This window comes from Aedes albopictus, chromosome 3 (assembly GCF_035046485.1).
Source record: "Aedes albopictus strain Foshan chromosome 3, AalbF5, whole genome shotgun sequence".
Lineage (NCBI taxonomy): Eukaryota > Metazoa > Arthropoda > Insecta > Diptera > Culicidae > Aedes > Aedes albopictus.
The window spans coordinates 336,447,263-336,465,799 of record NC_085138.1 but is presented as its reverse complement, the minus strand read 5'-3'; the positions used below and the strand labels follow the sequence as shown (position 1 = coordinate 336,465,799).

The window sequence follows — 18,537 nt, the reverse complement described above, 5'->3', positions numbered from 1 at the left end:
GTGAAATTTCCGATGGATTTTCTGATGCAATACCGGAAGAATCACAAGAGGAATTCCTAAACGAATTACTAGTAGAATAAGAGGATCACAGATGGAGTTCCCGAAGAAATCCAGGAGGAATTTCTGAAGGTATCCAAAGAAGAATACCTGGATTACCCCTGGAGAAATTCCTGAAGGAATTCCTAAGGAATTCCCGGAGACATTCCTTATACAATCCCAGGTAAAGAATTTTAGGTGGAACTCCGGTAGAATTTCAGAAACAATTCCTAAAAGAATTAATTGTGGAATTTAGTTTGGAATCTCTTGTATAATTCCACAAGGAATTCCAGAAACAATTGCGGAAGGAATCCCTCGAGGAATTCCTGAATGAATCCCAGGTAGTATACTCAAAGAAATTCCAAGTGGAATTCCGGAAAGTTCACTGGAGGAACCGCTAGAGGGGTTCCTGTAGCAATGCTTGGAACTATTTCTGAAAGATTCTCTAAAGAAAATCCTGAAGAAATACAAAGAAGGGATTTGCCATTGATCGATCACAAATTGAGTAGGGTGCGGGCATCGGTTTTGGCCAGTTTAGGGGATATCATTTTTATAAAAATAGCCAGTAATCTAATGAAAACTACCAATGTGTCAAAGGAAAGGTTTCAATCCATATTTTGAAAGAAAAATGCATAAATTAAGCTAATACTTGTTTTTTTTTTTTGCATTAAAAGTGACACTGGCCAAATTAGAAGCACTGCATAAGTTTTGGCCATATTCTCAACTTTGATTTCTATTTTGGCCAATCACGTGTATTTCTGATGGGAGTGGCCAAAATAGAAGCACCCTGACAAAAATATATATGAGAGCTAATTTTTTAGGGAATATTATTTTTTTCTACCAATTTTTAATCAAAATCTATGGTTTTCACAGCTGTAATCAACATATTATATTAGGATCTATTCGTAAAAAAAATATATTCAGATTTGTTTTAAAACGACGTCAGAAAGTTATCAAAAGCTTCACTTAGAAACATTCGTCGAGGAACTGCCAATAGATTTTTTTTCAAGAAATTCCTTCAATAAGTGCATCTAATATCTTCATAAGTATTAAATAGCTTAGAACTACAGAACTTAAAAACAAACTTAAAAATAGTAAACATTTTGAAGTTCTCCTATTTACTTCAGAATTTACTGAGATGTCATGTCTTTTGCCATCATCTGGCATCTGATAATTAAAGATTTTGTACAGGTAGTAGAAAAGGCACATAGCTGTTCAGTTGTATCGATACCATTATTGTTGTTTTTTTTAAGCAGGAATCTATTTCGACTATGCAGAAGTTAGTATTACAGTGTCTCTCGAAAAAACTTTGACGGAGTGAAAGGTACAAAATGTTGAGTAGACATCTGGTCTTCTTAGGCTATGCTTTATCCCTTTCGTGACGGACCAGCATAATTGTGCTGTTGAGCAACAACATTTTTATTCCTTTTTGCATCTGTTTAGTCTTTGTTTTATGTGATGTAAACTATTTTAATAATTGAGTCGTTACTTATACTTGTATGTGTGTAAACAAAGTTTTGTTTACTTTGCATGTGATATTTACCACAACAAGTCAAACAAAAAGTGGACAAAATCGTAAAATATGAACATGTTCTATCTGTAGCATATTTTTTTTATTTCCAATTTATATAGATGTCAATGCTAGATATCAAAAGATAAAGAATAGTTCTTCCAAATGACGAAAAACAATTGCTGTTTTGTTGGAAAATCTAGCCATTTGTATGGAGATTTCAGTTTTTTTGTGCTCCGTCCCGAAAGGGAATAGATCTGCAGTGAATACTTCAGCCATTTTTTTTACAAATTTTACAGTATTGGTACTTCACTCAAAATTAAAACTTTGCGATAAGGAAGCACGGTGGAACCTGTGCAATATGTTTTGTAGTGGCCATATATAGATAAAACTAACAAGACGTCGCGTATTCAACGGTTGGTTTTGACTTCAGTATATCTTTTCTGGCTCATTCATTCGAAATCATGAAGATCGATATGTCGTATGGCGTGTTTAGGTTGAAAACCAAAAGTGCCCTGGTGACACCCCCGCGGAATCTGTGGTAGATGTTCCGGTGTGACCATATTAGTGGATACCAACTTCAGTTTATCATTTATAGCTCATTCATTCGAAATCATGAAGTTTGATACGTCACACGACATGTTTAAGTTGAAAACCAGAAGTGTCCCTGTTGGAAACAACACCGCTGGCAACATTGTCCTGTTCAAATGTGACTGATGAGGTTTGAGCTTGAAGTGGGGGGTTTCGAATTTGGCGTGTATAAGTAGCTGACAGAGTTGTCGAAAAGAAATGTAAACAGAAAAATAGCAAATCACGTTGTTGAAGTTGAGAAATGTGAACTATTGAATTAGAAAATTGAGATTTGTGAATTGAAGGTGTAAAACAAACAAAATTGGATTTATTGCAAATAAAATAATTGTAAGTAAAGTGAAATTGATAATAATACAATAATAACTTACGCAAAGGGTTTATAAACATGGATTAGGTCAAAACTAACGGCTGTAAGAAGAGGAAGATTCGGAGGCAAACTGTGAATTGATCAGAGTTCTATCTGCAGGAGGAGAAAAACTATCCGTAAGTGAATTCATACTGTTTGTTGACCCTATTACTAAATAAATAACATTTTTGTAGTTTGATCTACTCACAACGGAGTTGATTCAAGGAGTTTTCTGTATACGATCCGAACAAAATCAAAGGATAGCTATCGGATAACCTCAAAAGATGAGCAACCCACCCGAAAAGAGCTGTTTGCTTTGCGATGCACCCGACAGAGCGGATCAAAACATGGTACAGTGTGATGAATGCGGATTTTGGGCTCATTTCCGTTGTGCTGAAGTCGGAGAGGACATAAAGGACAAACCATGGAGCTGTTCGAAGTGTACCAACCGGTTGCAAGTACCGGATGGAAAAGTTAAAAAGAAGTCCAAGAGGTCCGGCTCCAGAAGCGATACCGGATCGGTAAGAAGTTCAGTATCAGCCTTGGTATCAGCGATAGAGGAACTGGTGAAGGAGCAATCTGCTAGGGAGAAGGCGTTGGATGAAGAACGAGCTGTGCGGGAAAAGCGTTTGGAAATGGAGAGAGTCCTAACCGAGAAGAAAATGAAGCAGGAAAGGGAAATCCGGGAGATGGAGCTACAGCAAGAGCGGGAACTGCAGGAAATGCAGTTAATGCAAGAGCGAACTATTCTGGAAAGAAAGTTGGCAGCTGAAGAAGAGTTCCTGAAAAGACAGCAGGCGTTACGTGAGCAATACCGTGTTGCAAAATGCTCATCTAAGCAGCAAGTCAATGCGTTGACGGAAGATGACGGTGCTATTGGAGGTATACCTGAAGACAAGCTGGTGTTCAATAGAGGGAACGAGCAGAGAAAATCCCACGTCGTGATGTCTTCCGGCGGCAATAAAGTGGAGCAGTGGTTGAAAGAGTCAGCACATGTTCAGGATTATAGAGGAGCGTTTCCCAAAGTGTCAGCGGTTCAGCAAAACAAGAAGCTGGGAAAGAAAAGGCTGTCGAAGTTGGAGCGGATGAAGGCTTTGCTAGAAGAAGACTCCAATGAAGAAACCGAAAGCGAAACAGAGGAAGAAGAATCAATCGAGGCAGCGGACGAGGAACGAACCTTGGGGGATAACCAGTTCAGCAAACAACAAAATCGGATAAGCGAGCGAGAACATGGTCAACAAACGGGCGTTCCGTGGAATAGAATGCCAGACGGGCCGGGGTTCCAGGATTCCCCTGCTGATAGGATGATTAACGAACGTAATCGCAGAGCTGAAATATCTGGGCGTGCTCCAGCATATCAGATGGACAGCAGATACGGCAGAAGAATCAGCGAGCCAAACCAGTATTGCACTTCTGGCCAGCAACAGCGCGTTCGCCCAGTGGATCACGGAGAGGTTGAGCAATGGCAACGGCTGACTCCGGAACAAATGGCAGCTCGTCAGTTCATGGCCAAACAACTACCGATATTTAGAGGTGAACCAGAGGTTTGGCCCTTGTTCATTAGTAGCTTTGAGAACACTACTAATGCTTGCGGATTCTCTAACCTAGACAACTTGAAAAGGTTACAAGATTGTCTGCAAGGCGAAGCTCTGGAAGCTGTCCGAAGCCGTTTGGTACTACCAGAGGCCGTGCCAGGCATCATCAATGACCTCCGCAATTTATTTGGGAAACCAGAAAAGCTGCTAAAGACTCTGCTAACGAAGGTGCGAAGGGCACCTGCTCCAAAGGCGGATCGCCTCGAAACTTTCATCCATTTTGGTATAATCGTGAAACAACTATGTGACCACCTGGAGGCAGCCGGTCTGACAGATCATCTGAACAATCCCATGTTGGTCCAGGAACTAGTGGAAAAACTTCCACCCCACTACAAACTGGACTGGGTGCGCTTCAAAAGATATAGTCGGGGCAGTCCGCTGCGAATGTTCACCGATTTCATCGACGATGTGGTCTCGGATGTGTCGGAAGTAGCGGATTTTTCTATGATGGCTCCTCACGAACAAGTGCACCAAAAGAACCGAAACGAGAAAAGGAGGGAGTACGTTCACGTACACAATGCGCCGTCTAGAGTTGAATCATCCGTGGTTAGTAAAGTTTCGAAGCCTTGCTGGGTGTGCAAAAGATCAGACCATAAGGTAAGGTTTTGCGATGACTTTAAGAAGTTGCCTGCTACTGAGCGGTTTAAGTTGGTGGAAAAACTAAAATTGTGTATGCTGTGCCTGAATAGTCATGGTAAGAGTAGATGCAACTTTAAGCTACGCTGCAACGTCAATGACTGTCAGGAATATCATCATCCGTTATTGCATCGTACCAAGGAAGTTGTCCAAGTGATCGAGAACTGTAGTGCTCAGAGTCATGTGAACAGATCTGTTATCTTTCGCATGGTGCCCGTGACACTGTCAGTTGGAGACCTATCAATAAACACTCTGGCATTCCTAGACGAAGGATCTTCGGTGACGTTGATAGAAGACATTGTTACAAACCAGTTGCAAGTGAGAGGGGTGCCGGAACCGCTAACCGTGACATGGACCGGAAATATGAAAAGGTACGAGGACGAATCCAGGCGAGTAAACGTAATGTTGGCAGCGAGGGGATCCGACGAGAAGTTTCTGTTGCAAGGCGCCCACACGGTTTCTGGATTGGTTCTCCCAAAGCAGGATGTGTGCCTTCAAGAAATAAAAAGGCGCTTTTCACACTTGAAAGATTTGCCAGTGGCCGAGCTAGGATACGAGGAACCGAAAACCATGCTTGGTTTAGACAACCTGCACATATTTGCACCACTAGAATCGAGAGTCGGTCAACCGGGTGAACCGATTGGAGTTAAGACGAAATTAGGGTGGACCGTTTACGGTCCCTTGAGGCAAAAACGTTCGACAGTTGTGCAAGTACACTTCCACGCAATTAACCAGGTGTCCAATCAAGAACTACACGATGTCATCCGCACTCAATACGCTATTGAGGAGGCTGGGGTTTCACCCTCAAATGTTCTTGAATCAAGTGAAAATCGCCGGGCACAGGAGATCCTACGGACAACCACTATTCGGATTGGCGACCAGTTCGAGACAGGTTTGCTTTGGCGAACCGACGAAAGAAGGTTTCCCGACAGCTACGGTATGGCGAAACGAAGATTGCTGGCTTTAGAACGAAAGTTGGCGAAAAATCCGCAGATGCAAGAAGCCGTCCGTCTGCAGATTGAAGATTACCAAATGAAGCAATACGCACACATTGCAACTGAAGACGAATTAGGGGTGCCCAATCCATCGGAAGTATGGTATCTTCCACTTAACGTAGTACAGCATCCTCACAAGCCTGATAAGCTGCGCCTTGTGTGGGATGCAGCAGCAACCGTTCAAGGTATCTCGCTAAATACGGAGCTGTTAAAAGGGCCGGACATGTTGTCGTCTCTCTCGTCCGTTCTAAGCTGCTTCCGTGAACGTCGAGTTGGGTTTGGTGGTGACATAAAAGAAATGTACCACCAACTGAAGATAAGGAAGGAAGACCGACAGGCGCAGCGTTTTTTATACCGCTCCAACCCAGATGATCCAGAGCCAAGGATATACGTGATGGACGTTGCGACCTTCGGATCAACTTGCTCACCGTGTTCCGCTCAATTCATAAAGAATTTAAACGCGGAAGAATATGCCAACCAGTTCCCGAACGCAGCCTCCGCTATTACAAAGCGCCACTATGTGGATGATTACTATGATAGCGTTGATTCCGTGTCTGAAGCAGTAAAGCTGGCCAGCGAGGTAAAACTTGTTCATTCCAAAGGTGGATTCCACATAAGAAACTGGGTAAGCAACTCGTCAACCTTCCTTGAACAGATGGGTGAGGAAAGTTTCACATCTACCGTCCACCTGAAGGACAAGACAGCGGGGGCGGATCGTGTCCTAGGAATAATTTGGGATACTCAAAGCGACTGTTTCTTGTTCGCTACTCCTTCCTGTACAAACGAAGAACATCCGACGAAACGTGGAATCCTCAGCCGTATCATGTCAATGTTTGACCCGATTGGACTATTGTCGCCGTTCACCGTGCTTGGTAAAATGCTGGTACAAGATTTGTGGAGGACCGGATGCGATTGGGATACACCGATTGACGAAGAATCTCTTAGGAAGTGGAACGATTGGTCCCAGCAAATGACGAAAATTCACGAATTGAGAATCCCGAGGGCCTATTTCGGTGATGCTACCAGTGATCAACTATGCAACGTTCAACTACACGTATTCACCGATGCTAGTGAGGCTGCTTACGGTTCCGTCGCTTACTTTCGCGCAGTAGTTGACGGGGAGGTTCGGTGTGCATTAGTTATGAGCCGAACGAAGGTAGCGCCGCTCAAACAATTGACGATACCACGACTGGAACTTCAAGCTGCCGTTATGGGTGCTAGACTAGCGAAGACGGTGTGCGACAACCACAGGATCGTTCCTGGACAAGTATTTTTCTGGTGTGATTCACGAACTGTTCTCTCCTGGATACGCTCTGATCAACGCCGGTATAAGCCGTACGTAGGTTTTCGCATTGGAGAGATTTTGGATCTAACCAGATTAACGGACTGGCGGTGGGTTCCTACCAAGCATAATGTGGCCGATAAGCTGACCAAAAGATGCCGAGAATGGAGTTTCGATAAAGGAAGTGCCTGGCTGAACGGTCCAAGTTTCCTATACCGGGACGAAGCAGAGTGGCCGCGTCAACCAATGCTGCCAGCAAACATAGAAGAGGAAGTTAGAGCGGTCCACTTGTTCCACGACGTTACCGTGCTACAGCCTCTTGTGGATGTTAGGCGAATTTCGAAATGGAATGTGCTGGTGCGCACCATTGCTTGCGTGTATAGATTCGTGACAAATTGCAGAAATGTGAAGAATGGACTGCCTATTGAATCGTTGAAACCGACCCCAAGACAGGAACGGTTGTTGCGACATCGAGGATCACCGGCTGCAGTTCGAGTGCCACTAAAGCAGGAAGAGTATCGAAAGGCGGAGTGTTTGCTGGTCAAAATGGCTCAAGCTGAAGCGTATGCGGATGAGGTGAAGGTGCTGCTGAAAAACCAACAACGACCTGTGGATCAGTGGTACCCGTTAGAACGATCAAGCCCGTTGTACAAACTTACTCCGTTGATCGACAGTGATGGGCTCATTCGCATGGAAGGAAGAGCTAAAGATGCTGAACTTTTGCCCTTTGATTTACGCTTTCCTGTCATTCTTCCGAAGGAACATGAGGTAACCAAAAGAATAATTCAACATTATCACGAGAGATTTGGACATGCTTTTCGTGAAACTGTGAAGAACGAACTACGGCAACGATATTATGTGGAGAACCTGAACGCAGCTGTAAAGAAATCATCATCCGCTTGTATGTGGTGCAGAGTAAACCGAAATCGACCAAGTATTCCCAGAATGGCACCGTTGCCCGTAGAAAGACTTTCTCCTTACCAACATCCATTCAGCTTCGTTGGGGTCGACTATTTTGGACCAGTTGACGTGGTAGTCGGTCGCGGTCATCAGAAAAGATGGATCGTCCTATTTACTTGTTTGGTGATTCGCGCAGTTCACCTGGAAGTTGCACACGATTTGTCCGCAGCTTCATGCCTAATGGCTATTAGGAGATTTGTGTGCCGCCGAGGACCTCCGCTAGAATTCATATCCGACAATGGTACCAACTTAAAAGCAGCCAGCAAGGAGATTCAAGTGAAGATTCGTGCCATAGAGGAAGAATGTGCTGATGCGGTAACCGATGCGCGTACCAAATGGCGATTCATACCTCCTGCCACCCCTCATATGGGAGGTTCGTGGGAGCGCCTCGTCAGAACAGTGAAAGGGGCCTTAATGTCATTGGACGACGGAAGGTCTTTAACGGACGAAGTTTTGAAAACGACGATAGTGGAAGCCGAAGATTTGGTGAACTCTCGTCCGTTGACTTACGTATCTGAAGAATCGACAGAATCGCTAAGTCCTAATCATTTTTTGAAGGGTGTATCTTCCATTGAACCGTTTTTGGTTCCACCTGTTCCACAATCTGGAGAGGCTCTTCGCAACGCTTACCATCGATCGCAAAAATTAGCAGAAGAGTTGTGGAAACGCTGGATCGCAGAATATGTGCCTACAATAAACAAACGTGGCAAGTGGTTCAACGAAACGAGACAGTTGAAGACAGGTGATGTTGTCTACGTGGTTGATGGAAACAACCGGAAACTATGGGTTCGAGGAATAGTGGAGGAGCCAATCGTGTCCAAGGACGGCAGAATACGGCAGGCCTGGGTTCGAACCAACAGCGGAGTTTACAGAAGGTCAACAGCCAAGCTAGCGGTTTTGGAAATTGAAGGCGGTAACGCTGGACCCGATGCAGAGACCGGACCAGGTTTACGGGCCGGGGATTTGTTGGAAACAACACCGCTGGCAACATTGTCCTGTTCAAATGTGACTGATGAGGTTTGAGCTTGAAGTGGGGGGTTTCGAATTTGGCGTGTATAAGTAGCTGACAGAGTTGTCGAAAAGAAATGTAAACAGAAAAATAGCAAATCACGTTGTTGAAGTTGAGAAATGTGAACTATTGAATTAGAAAATTGAGATTTGTGAATTGAAGGTGTAAAACAAACAAAATTGGATTTATTGCAAATAAAATAATTGTAAGTAAAGTGAAATTGATAATAATACAATAATAACTTACGCAAAGGGTTTATAAACATGGATTAGGTCAAAACTAACGGCTGTAAGAAGAGGAAGATTCGGAGGCAAACTGTGAATTGATCAGAGTTCTATCTGCAGGAGGAGAAAAACTATCCGTAAGTGAATTCATACTGTTTGTTGACCCTATTACTAAATAAATAACATTTTTGTAGTTTGATCTACTCACAACGGAGTTGATTCAAGGAGTTTTCTGTATACGATCCGAACAGTCCCCATGAGGCCCCCTCGGAACCTGCCACGGTGATCCGGATTGGTCAACTTATTCAAATCTGGTTATCGCAGTTGTGTGTCATTGTTCACATAAAAAAAATCCGCTGAAAACCGATAATTCAACCACAATAACACATGAAATATTCACTTTTTGCCAATTTGGCACCTTCCCTCTGATCTCAGTACAATCCGGAATATCTCCGGAATGGTTCTGGATATTGCATGGCTACTTGTACCAATTTATGATCAATTGATGGCAACTTCAAAACAATCGGATGAAAATTCACGAAAATTAACTATCGCAAAAGCAACCAGTTCGATATAATAGAATTAGACTAGAATACATTTAGGCGCCGTACAGGTGTAGGTGCAGCTGCCAATTGGAATCGCTCACGCAGTGTCCTAGTCGGATACGTGAAGGTTAAAATAGAACTTCATTCCCCAAGTAGCATTCCTATGACCATTTAGTTTTGTAGGGGTTTTGAAACCCGCCATAGAACCTAATTCTGGTTTTATGATGGTTCTAAGAATCTCTTCTAGTCGATTTTACTTAAAAATGTTTCTTGGGTTTTGACCAACAAACTGTGAGAAAACCGTCCACAGTGCACACCCGCAGGACAGGTTGCAAAGTGATTGTATGCGGCTGTTCATATTGCTTACGTCGTCGCTGGAACGTGTGCAGCGTGGCGGTTTTGCCTCCGATACCGATACCATTCCGAAGCTTTTGCCAAGCGGGTTGGCGGCGCGGCGCTACTGTTCGATAATTGAAATCACTGTTTGTCTTTCGATTGGCTTCCAGCAGCGACGAGCGAGACGATCTGCACGACTACGGCGCGGCGTGGCGGTGCTAGCAAGAGGAATGCGAAAACAGAACATTCCTCGGAAATTGACGTCATTGTTATGTATACCTAGCTAGGCGCTAGAGCTAGGCATTCGAGCTGGGGAAAGATCAGATGCGGATCGTGTTGGGGATGGTCGGTTGTTTCCAGCTGACTTCAGCTGGAATGGGATATTCGATTTCTTCGCCGGTACTTCAGGAAGGCTTTCATTTGCTCACAGTTTGTGTATGGAAATGAGCGTTGAAATGTTCAAGAGGAATGCAACAATTGAAAAAAAAAGTGTAATAACGATACATCGTGGGAATAGTCAGATTGTTAAAGGCAAGATTTACGTATTATAGATTTTGACCTATTTGATTGAGTGCATTGATTACAATTTCTTCGTCAACTTTTGCCTTTAACCATCCATCGCTTTTCTTTTCTGTTTTAACTTTTCCCTAATTGGTGGATGGAATTTTGAATGAAATTCCAGATTTAATTATTTTGAAAATTTTCTTATTCTTCTTCTTTTTCTTCTTCTTTATGGCTCTACGTCCCCACTGGGACGTGGCCTGCTTCGCTTCAACTTAGTCTTATTTGAGCATATCCACAGTTATTAACTGAAAGACTTTCTCTGCCTGTCATTGCATGAATTTGTATATTGTGAGGCAAGTACAATAATACACTATGCCCAGGTAGTCGAGAAAAATTTCCCGACCGGAACGGGTATCGAACCCGCCGTCTCCGGATTGGCGATCAATAGCCTTAATCACTAGACTAACTGGAGACCCCAAACTTTCTATAATTTTTGCAAAAGTGTGTACGCTTCAAAGATTGAGGTAGAATTGAGTAAACATGGGTTTATGACTCTCAGTGAGTTCGAGTTTTCCCATTTTTTGCAAACGTTGAGTTCCAACAGATTTCATTATGCATTGAAGAATAAGAGTCAATCTTAAAAGTGACAACTTAGAACCGGTATCGACATTTTTACTGCATATTCAAATTGCCGAACCACTCCATCAATTGTGCACGACAATCCATGTCACATTTGCTCCGATTCCCTCGACGCACGTGCACTCCGGAACAATCAGTTAGACGTGTTCAGCTGAAAAATCAAACGATTCCACCCGATACTGTTCAGTCGGTCGGTGTGCGTGTTATTCGGCATTCCAACCATCACGCCTGACATGTATGCAACCCGGCTGACAGCGTCGTCGTCACAAAGCTCTGTTGAGCGAGCCGAGCCATCAAAACCACACAGCCACACGCGCTTCACATCTGCACTTCATGACTCCGCTGCTGCTTGCTTGGCTATGGCCAGGCCATCTATAGCGATAGGATTTCTTTTCTCGAGTGCGCACATGATGAAACATTTGAACAGGTATTTGATGTTCGGCTCGAGGTACCATACTGGGGGAGGGTGGTGTCTGTTGCCGCCACCGCGAGGAAGCTGGGGGAGATCACTCCAGGGGGTTGGAAAAAATCACCTGTAGAGTTTTCGAATCCTGGTTCCTCCGTACCGTCGCGGCAACAAGACACCCCCGTCTGGTTGGTGTAACTTCGTCGAAATGATGTAAACTCAAGCACCGATTCTGATGCGCACTCGTTCGTCAATGCACTACCGATATAGGCGATGGGTTTATGGATGTGGATTGTGAGTTGCAGACGGCTGTGGATGGTTACGATATCGTTTAGTGACACAAAATGTACAAGGTGTTTAATAAGTTCGAATACACCATATAACTTGAATTCATTTCACATCTGTATGTAAATTAGATTTTCATACTAAATGTATTTATTGAATAGGTCACCAACCAAACTTATTGAACACCCTGTGCGTTGCAACATTTGTGGGGCCTCCAGTTAGCCTAGTGGTTAAGGCTATGGATCGCCAATCCGGAGACGGCGGGTTCGATTCCCGTCCCAGTCGAGAAAATTTTCTCGATTCCCTGGGCATAGTGTATCATTGTCCTTGCCTCACAATATATACAAATTCATGCAATGGCAGGCAAAGAAAGCCCTTCAATTAAAAACTGTGGAAGTGCTCAAAGAACACAAAGTGGAAGCGAGGCAGGTCAAGTCCCAGTGGGGACGTAAAGTCACAAAGAAGAAGAAGAAGTTGTAACATGTGTATATTTTCTACTTTTATTGTAAATTAATCAATAATTTATGATCAACAAAATTCACCAAAATACCTTATGAATTTTGCTGTTGAAAATTGACTGTAAACTTGATTCTATCTTGGATACTATTCGTTAACGGCTACGCAATCTTAGCGTTTATTTTTTTTTAATAAATAAGTAATTTTACCCTGAGGAAGGCACCATAGCAGTGTCGAAACGTTGCGTTGGGTGAATAAAAAAACTCGCTATTTACGATATTGTCGATAATAAATTCTTAAGCTAATTTGGCTGAGTGTAATAACTACGGGAAGTCGATCAAGCTGCAGCTGAAGCTCTTAGAGTTTGGTTAGAATCACCAAGCTTTTCTTTATATCTTGTTGTGAAGCTAGGGCTCGATTTCAGTTGGAAGCGATGCAACTTTTTGCAAAGATTGTTTCTTCTCCGTTTCCATTTCTTGTGTTTGCTTCCTTATGTTATGCTTCATTCAGTCTGTACAGCCACTAGCCCATTAACGCACGAACTGTGCCAAAATAACACTATATGTCTGATTTTTTTTCAGGAGTATCTCATAAACATAAAATAGAGTTATTGCAGTCATTTAAACGGAAATCTACGGTAAAATTTTATTTTTAATACAAAGTGGGGCATATGCACATGAAACGTTGAAAAAAAATTCCAATTTTTATGTAAATTTGTTTTAAAGGACTGAACATGATGCAATTAAAAGTTGATATTCCCATGATAGAAAATTTATAGTTTCAATTGTTCCAGAAAGGGGTTACATTAGTAATAGAGTATTTTACCGATTGACTTTTTTCGGCCATCTCAGACCTCCCCCCCCTCCTCTCCTCGTAGTCTTTTGTTCATACAAAAATTTCGAAATTTGTTTGGAGCGTAGCCTTTGGCCTGAAGGAAGTGCACAACCCCTTGGAACAAGAGTTGTGACAAAAATTCTGTAAATCGTCGATGACGCAAATAGCCTCGTGTTAGTTTTTCAGTTCATATGATTTGTTCGATACAGCTGCTAAGAACTTTCGGAGACTAAAATATTAACGCGCACTGAAACGGCAAGAATTAGCAATAGCCAATATCTTACAAAAATATTGATGAAAACTATCTCAGTCTTTTATAACAGAGAGATGCTCCTTCTTTTTATCATCTGCACGAAAAACTATTGAAAAATTTTCATAGAATTTCGAGCAATTCAATAAAAACCTGATTTTTTATTGCTTCGTCCATACAAAGTGTTAGGCAAATTTGATCAAGTTTATTGCTAATTTCTAATTTTTAATTGTGCGATAATATAGCTGCCATTTTCGGACTCACTAGCGCCACCTAGCGGATAAGAACCAACTAGTTCACTATGGGATAGCTTTTGATGTCCTGATCAACTTTGCCGAAGACTAAATTATTCTTAGTAGTCTGGTTCTCGAAATACAGCAGCCAATAATTTTAAGGACTCACTAGCGTCACCAAGTGGATAAATCTAGAACCAACTAGTTTACTATCCGATAATTTTTGAGGTCCTGATCAACTTTTTCGAAGACGAAATTCTTCTATGTAGTCTGATTCTTAAGATCCAGAAGTTTTGAATTTTTAAGACTGACTACCACCACCTAGCGGATAAACCTAGAACCAATTAGTTCACTAACGGCTAGCTCTTGATGTCCTGATCAACTTCGCCGAAGACGAAATTCTTCTATGTAGTCTGATTCTCCAGATACAGCAGCTAAGAAATTTTAGGACTCACTAGCGCCATTAAGCGGATAAATCTAGAATCAACTAGTTCACTATCGGATGGCTTCTGATGTCCTGATCAACTTTGCCAAAGACGAAATTCTTCTATGTAGTCTGATTCTTGAGATACAGAAGTTTAGAATTTTTAAGACTCACTACCACCACCTAGCGGATAAACCTAGAACCAACTAGTTCATTAACGGCTAGCTCTTGATGTACTGATCAACTTTGCCGAAGACGAAATTCTTCTATGTAATCTGATTCTCGAGATACAGCAGCTAAGAATTTTTGGGATTCACTAGCGTTACCTAATCGATAAATCTAGAACTAACTAGTTCACTATCTGAAAGCTTCTGATGTCCTGATCAACTTTGCCGAAAACGAAATTCTTCTATGTAGCCTGATTCTCGAAATACTAGCTGGTGCTAGCGGATAAACCTAGAACCAAGTAGCTCATTAACGGATAGCTCTGGATGTCCTGATCAACTTTGCCGAAGACGAAATTCGTCCATATGGTCTGATTATTGAGATACGAGCGCGACGATATTGGCAATGGCTGTTGACGCAACTCCTATCAAAGCAAACTGTTTCATGATTAGTAGCTCCACCTACTGGAGCGAATACGTGCTAAATTACGCACTATCGAAGAGGGTAACTTATAAACAGTTTTACCTACAGACTTCAAGATTTCAGAGCGTTCTAGAACAATTCAATACAATATGTTTTTCTGCTCCGCATGTCTCAAAATAAATTTAAACTTTTGAAACCTTTGAATTGAATTCCAACCATTACTTGTGTTTTAAAACAAATACCTTATTGCTTACTTAGTTCCAAACTACAGGACGTTTTGATATTCTGATCATGATTAACCGTCCGTAACTCCCGTGTTTGATCACCACCGCCAGCACCACGCTAATGATGAGTACAAAAAGCGAGCTTTTTTCAACGTGTTGTCTCAAATAGCGCGATCGCTCGAGGGTTAAGAATTAGAAGAACATCATGGATAGTTGGGCCTACATAATGCCTCCTGTATGATTTTTGCACCGAGATTCGTCTCGTAATTCCTCATGCGAATGATCTTGGGATTCTTGTCAGGATCACTTCTTGAAGAGAAATATCCTCTAGGGATTCTTCCCGGAATTTGAAAAAAAAAATCTTTCAGAGGAATGTACATTGCTCTCCGGATGCCATTAGGGATTCTTTTCAGACTTCCTCCAGAGATTTTTCTCAGGGTTCCTACACTTAAAAGTTGTGACTTGTATCACTTACAATCCATCGTGAAACGTGACAATCGGCTACTTGGGTTTGGTTTTTACTAGTTCACAAAGTAAAAACCAATTCCTAATCCTCTTCAGATAGCTCCCACTTGAAACAACATATCCACTTGATCGAATAATATAAAACCATCGTCCACAGTTGTCCAATCCACAGTTCTGCATCTACACTTCTACCAAACGCAATTCAGCAATGGCCTCTCTGTTCACCGTTCTAGCAGTTGCTAGCGTTCTCACCATTTCCGGTGAGGCCCTACCGAACCGCCCGCATTCTTTGCGTCCATGGTCCAACCCGTTCTTACGATCGTCGGGCCGTATCGTCGGTGGATACGAGGTGGACATTGCTGATGTGCCGTTCCAGGTGTCGCTACAGCACGATTTCGGACACTTCTGCGGAGGATCCATTATCTCCCGTAAATGGGTCCTGACGGCCGCCCATTGCTCCGCCAGTAGCGAAGATCCGCGGATGAGTTTACGCGTCGGATCCAGTCTGCATAGCCAGGGTGGTCAACTGGTACCGGTCAAGCGTGTCGTTCAACATCCGGAGTACGATTACTCGAATGTCGATTACGACTTTGCGTTGTTGGAGTTGAACGAAGAGCTGGAACTGAACGAGGACCTGTACGCTGTTGAGCTTCCGGAGCAGGACGAGCCGGTTCAGGATGGATCGTGTCTGCAGGTTTCCGGATGGGGCAATACCCAGAGCGCGTTGGAGACGGGTGCGGAACTTAGGGCGGCTTACGTTCCGGCTGTCAACCAGGAGAAGTGCGTGCAGGCTTATGCTTCGTTCGGCGAGATCACCCCACGGATGCTGTGTGCCGGTTTTGACAAGGGAGGCAAGGACGCTTGCCAGGGTGATTCCGGTGGCCCGCTGGTTGAGGGATCTAAGCTGGTCGGAGTGGTGTCCTGGGGTAAGGGCTGTGCCGAGGAAGGATATCCAGGAGTTTACTCTCGGGTGGCTACCGTTCGCGAATGGATCAAGGAAACCAGTGGGGTTTGAGATGAGACTGATGTAAATTGAGGAATAGTCGATTAAAAGTCACTGAAAATATAAAACACTACTAAAAACTACAAATCTCCTGAGAATTTCTCATGTATTTTTTTTCAAATGCTGAATGATTTAAACAAATATTACATGTGAATGCGATTGGTGAAAACAATTTCAAATGTAAAGTAAATTTGTTTCCCTGATATTCTGATCATGATTAAGAATTAGAAGAACATCATGATTATTTTGACCTACATAATGCCTCCTGTAGATTTTTTTCATTACTTATCCAGGGATTTCCACCGAAATTCGTCTCGTAATTCCTCATGCGAAAGCTCTTGGGATTTTTGTCAGGATTGTCAGGATTGAAAGATTCCATATTTGGCTATCGGACTTCCGCCATGAATTCCTCTATTCTATGGATTCTGCCAGGGATTTCGGCACGGATTCTTTCAGAGATTTTTTTTCGGTACTCTTAAAGGGATTTTACCAGGCATTCGCAAATAAGTACCTCTAAGAATTCCTTTCAGCGTTCCTTCAGAGATGCTTCTCAGTAGTCTCAAGAGGATTCTTCAAAGGACTCCTGTAGGATTTCTCAAATAGGTTATATACTCTAAGGATACCTTTCAGGGTTCCTCCAGAGATTCTTTTAGGGAATCCTGAAGGATTCCGCATAAAGGTTCTCCAAGGATTACTTTCGGGGGTTCTCCAAAGGTTCTTCCAAAGATTCCTTCTGATATTTTCACAAGGGATTTCTGCGGCGATTTCGCCTAGAATTTGCGTTACTCCGTAACGAGATTCCTCCCGTGATTCCTGAAGGAAATCTTACCGTCACTCCTTCAAAAATTGTGAAACGTGTCCGTGTCTTTTTTCTTGTGGGATTCCTTAAAAAAATCATCCAGGGATTGTTCCAGAGACAACGGTGCGGGTTTTTCAAGGTTCCCAAGGTTTTGAAGGTTGAAATCCTTTCAGAGATTCCCCATGAGATTTCACAGGGATTTCTTCAAGCATTACTCCCGATTCTTTTGTAAAAGTTTCTCCAGAAATTCCTCGAGGGATTTCCTGAGAGAGGTCTGTGGTTTTTTTTTTTTCCGAAAAGCCGCCAGGGATTTTTTGCGGGATTTATTATGGGACTTCACCCTTTATTCCCAAAGCGAATCCTCCAGGGAATCCTTAAAAGCGAGTTCCCAGGGAATTCCTGCCAGGTTTCTTCCATGGATTTTTCTCGGAATTAGTCTAGTGATTCATACCAAGATTTATTCCGATATACCATGAGCGATTTCTTGCGGTGATATATTCGGGATTTTATCTAACTTTCTTTCCTTACTTACCTTACCGATCAGACTAAGGCCTGAGTGTCCTCTGTTGTACGTAGGAGTCGTCTCCATTTGACTCGGTCCATGGCTGTGCGTCTCCAGTTCCGCTCTCGGCGAAGGGTCCGCAAATTGTCCTACACTTAATTTTCTTTCCAGAGATATTCTAAAAACCTTCCAAGATTCCTTTAGAAATTTCTTCCATAACTTCCAGTGGAATTTCTCCAGGTATCCTGCAATCCAAAAAAGATTGTTCCATGGATGCCTACACGAACTCGGCCCGGGATTCCCTCAGAGATTCTTCCCGGAACTGTTCCCGACATCCCATCGAAGATTGCTTTTGAGATTTCTTCCTAGACTACTTCAGGGGGTACCTCCGGAATTCGTCTAGAAATTCCACCCGATTGATCCGTCTATTCCTCCTATCATTCCTTCAGGAATTCCTCCTGTGATCCCTTCTGGTACTTCTTCAGGGATTCCTTGACAGTTTCCTTCAGGATTTCACTGTCGCATTCCTTGGCGGATTTTTCCCCAGAATTTGTCAAGTTATTCCTCTTAAATTTCCTCCCCGGATACCTTTAAGGATTCCTAACGGAATTCTTTCAAGATTTCTTCTTGGGTTCCTACCAGGTGTCCTTCAGGGATTCACCCGAGATTCCTGCCGAATTTCCTTTTGGGATTCTTTCAAGGATTCCAATCGACGTTTCTTACGGGATTCCTCCCGGGATTTCTCTCGGAAACTCTTCAGAGGTAACCCTCCTAAGCTGTTAGGCTAGGCACACCTCGATATTGCAGTGTTCGTTCAGCGAGCCTGTCTGGATCATATTGACTCCAGCATCCCATTAAGG

General features: G+C 42.9%; 2 protein-coding genes across 2 annotated transcripts; both read left to right on the top strand.

The window, feature by feature from the left end:
• Positions 1 to 2,767: 2,767 nt before the first annotated feature.
• On the top strand, positions 2,768 to 8,974 carry LOC134290855 (uncharacterized). Its single transcript, XM_062858069.1, has one exon. It carries the CDS (start codon positions 2,768 to 2,770, stop codon positions 8,972 to 8,974), a length of 6,207 nt encoding a protein of 2,068 aa, XP_062714053.1.
• Positions 8,975 to 15,537: 6,563 nt separating this feature from the next.
• LOC134284266 (trypsin 5G1-like) lies at positions 15,538 to 16,463 on the top strand. The gene has a single exon (XM_062843008.1). The coding sequence runs from the start codon at positions 15,582 to 15,584 to the stop codon at positions 16,386 to 16,388; it is 807 nt and encodes a 268-aa protein (XP_062698992.1). The 5' UTR covers positions 15,538 to 15,581; the 3' UTR covers positions 16,389 to 16,463.
• Positions 16,464 to 18,537: the final 2,074 nt, after the last annotated feature.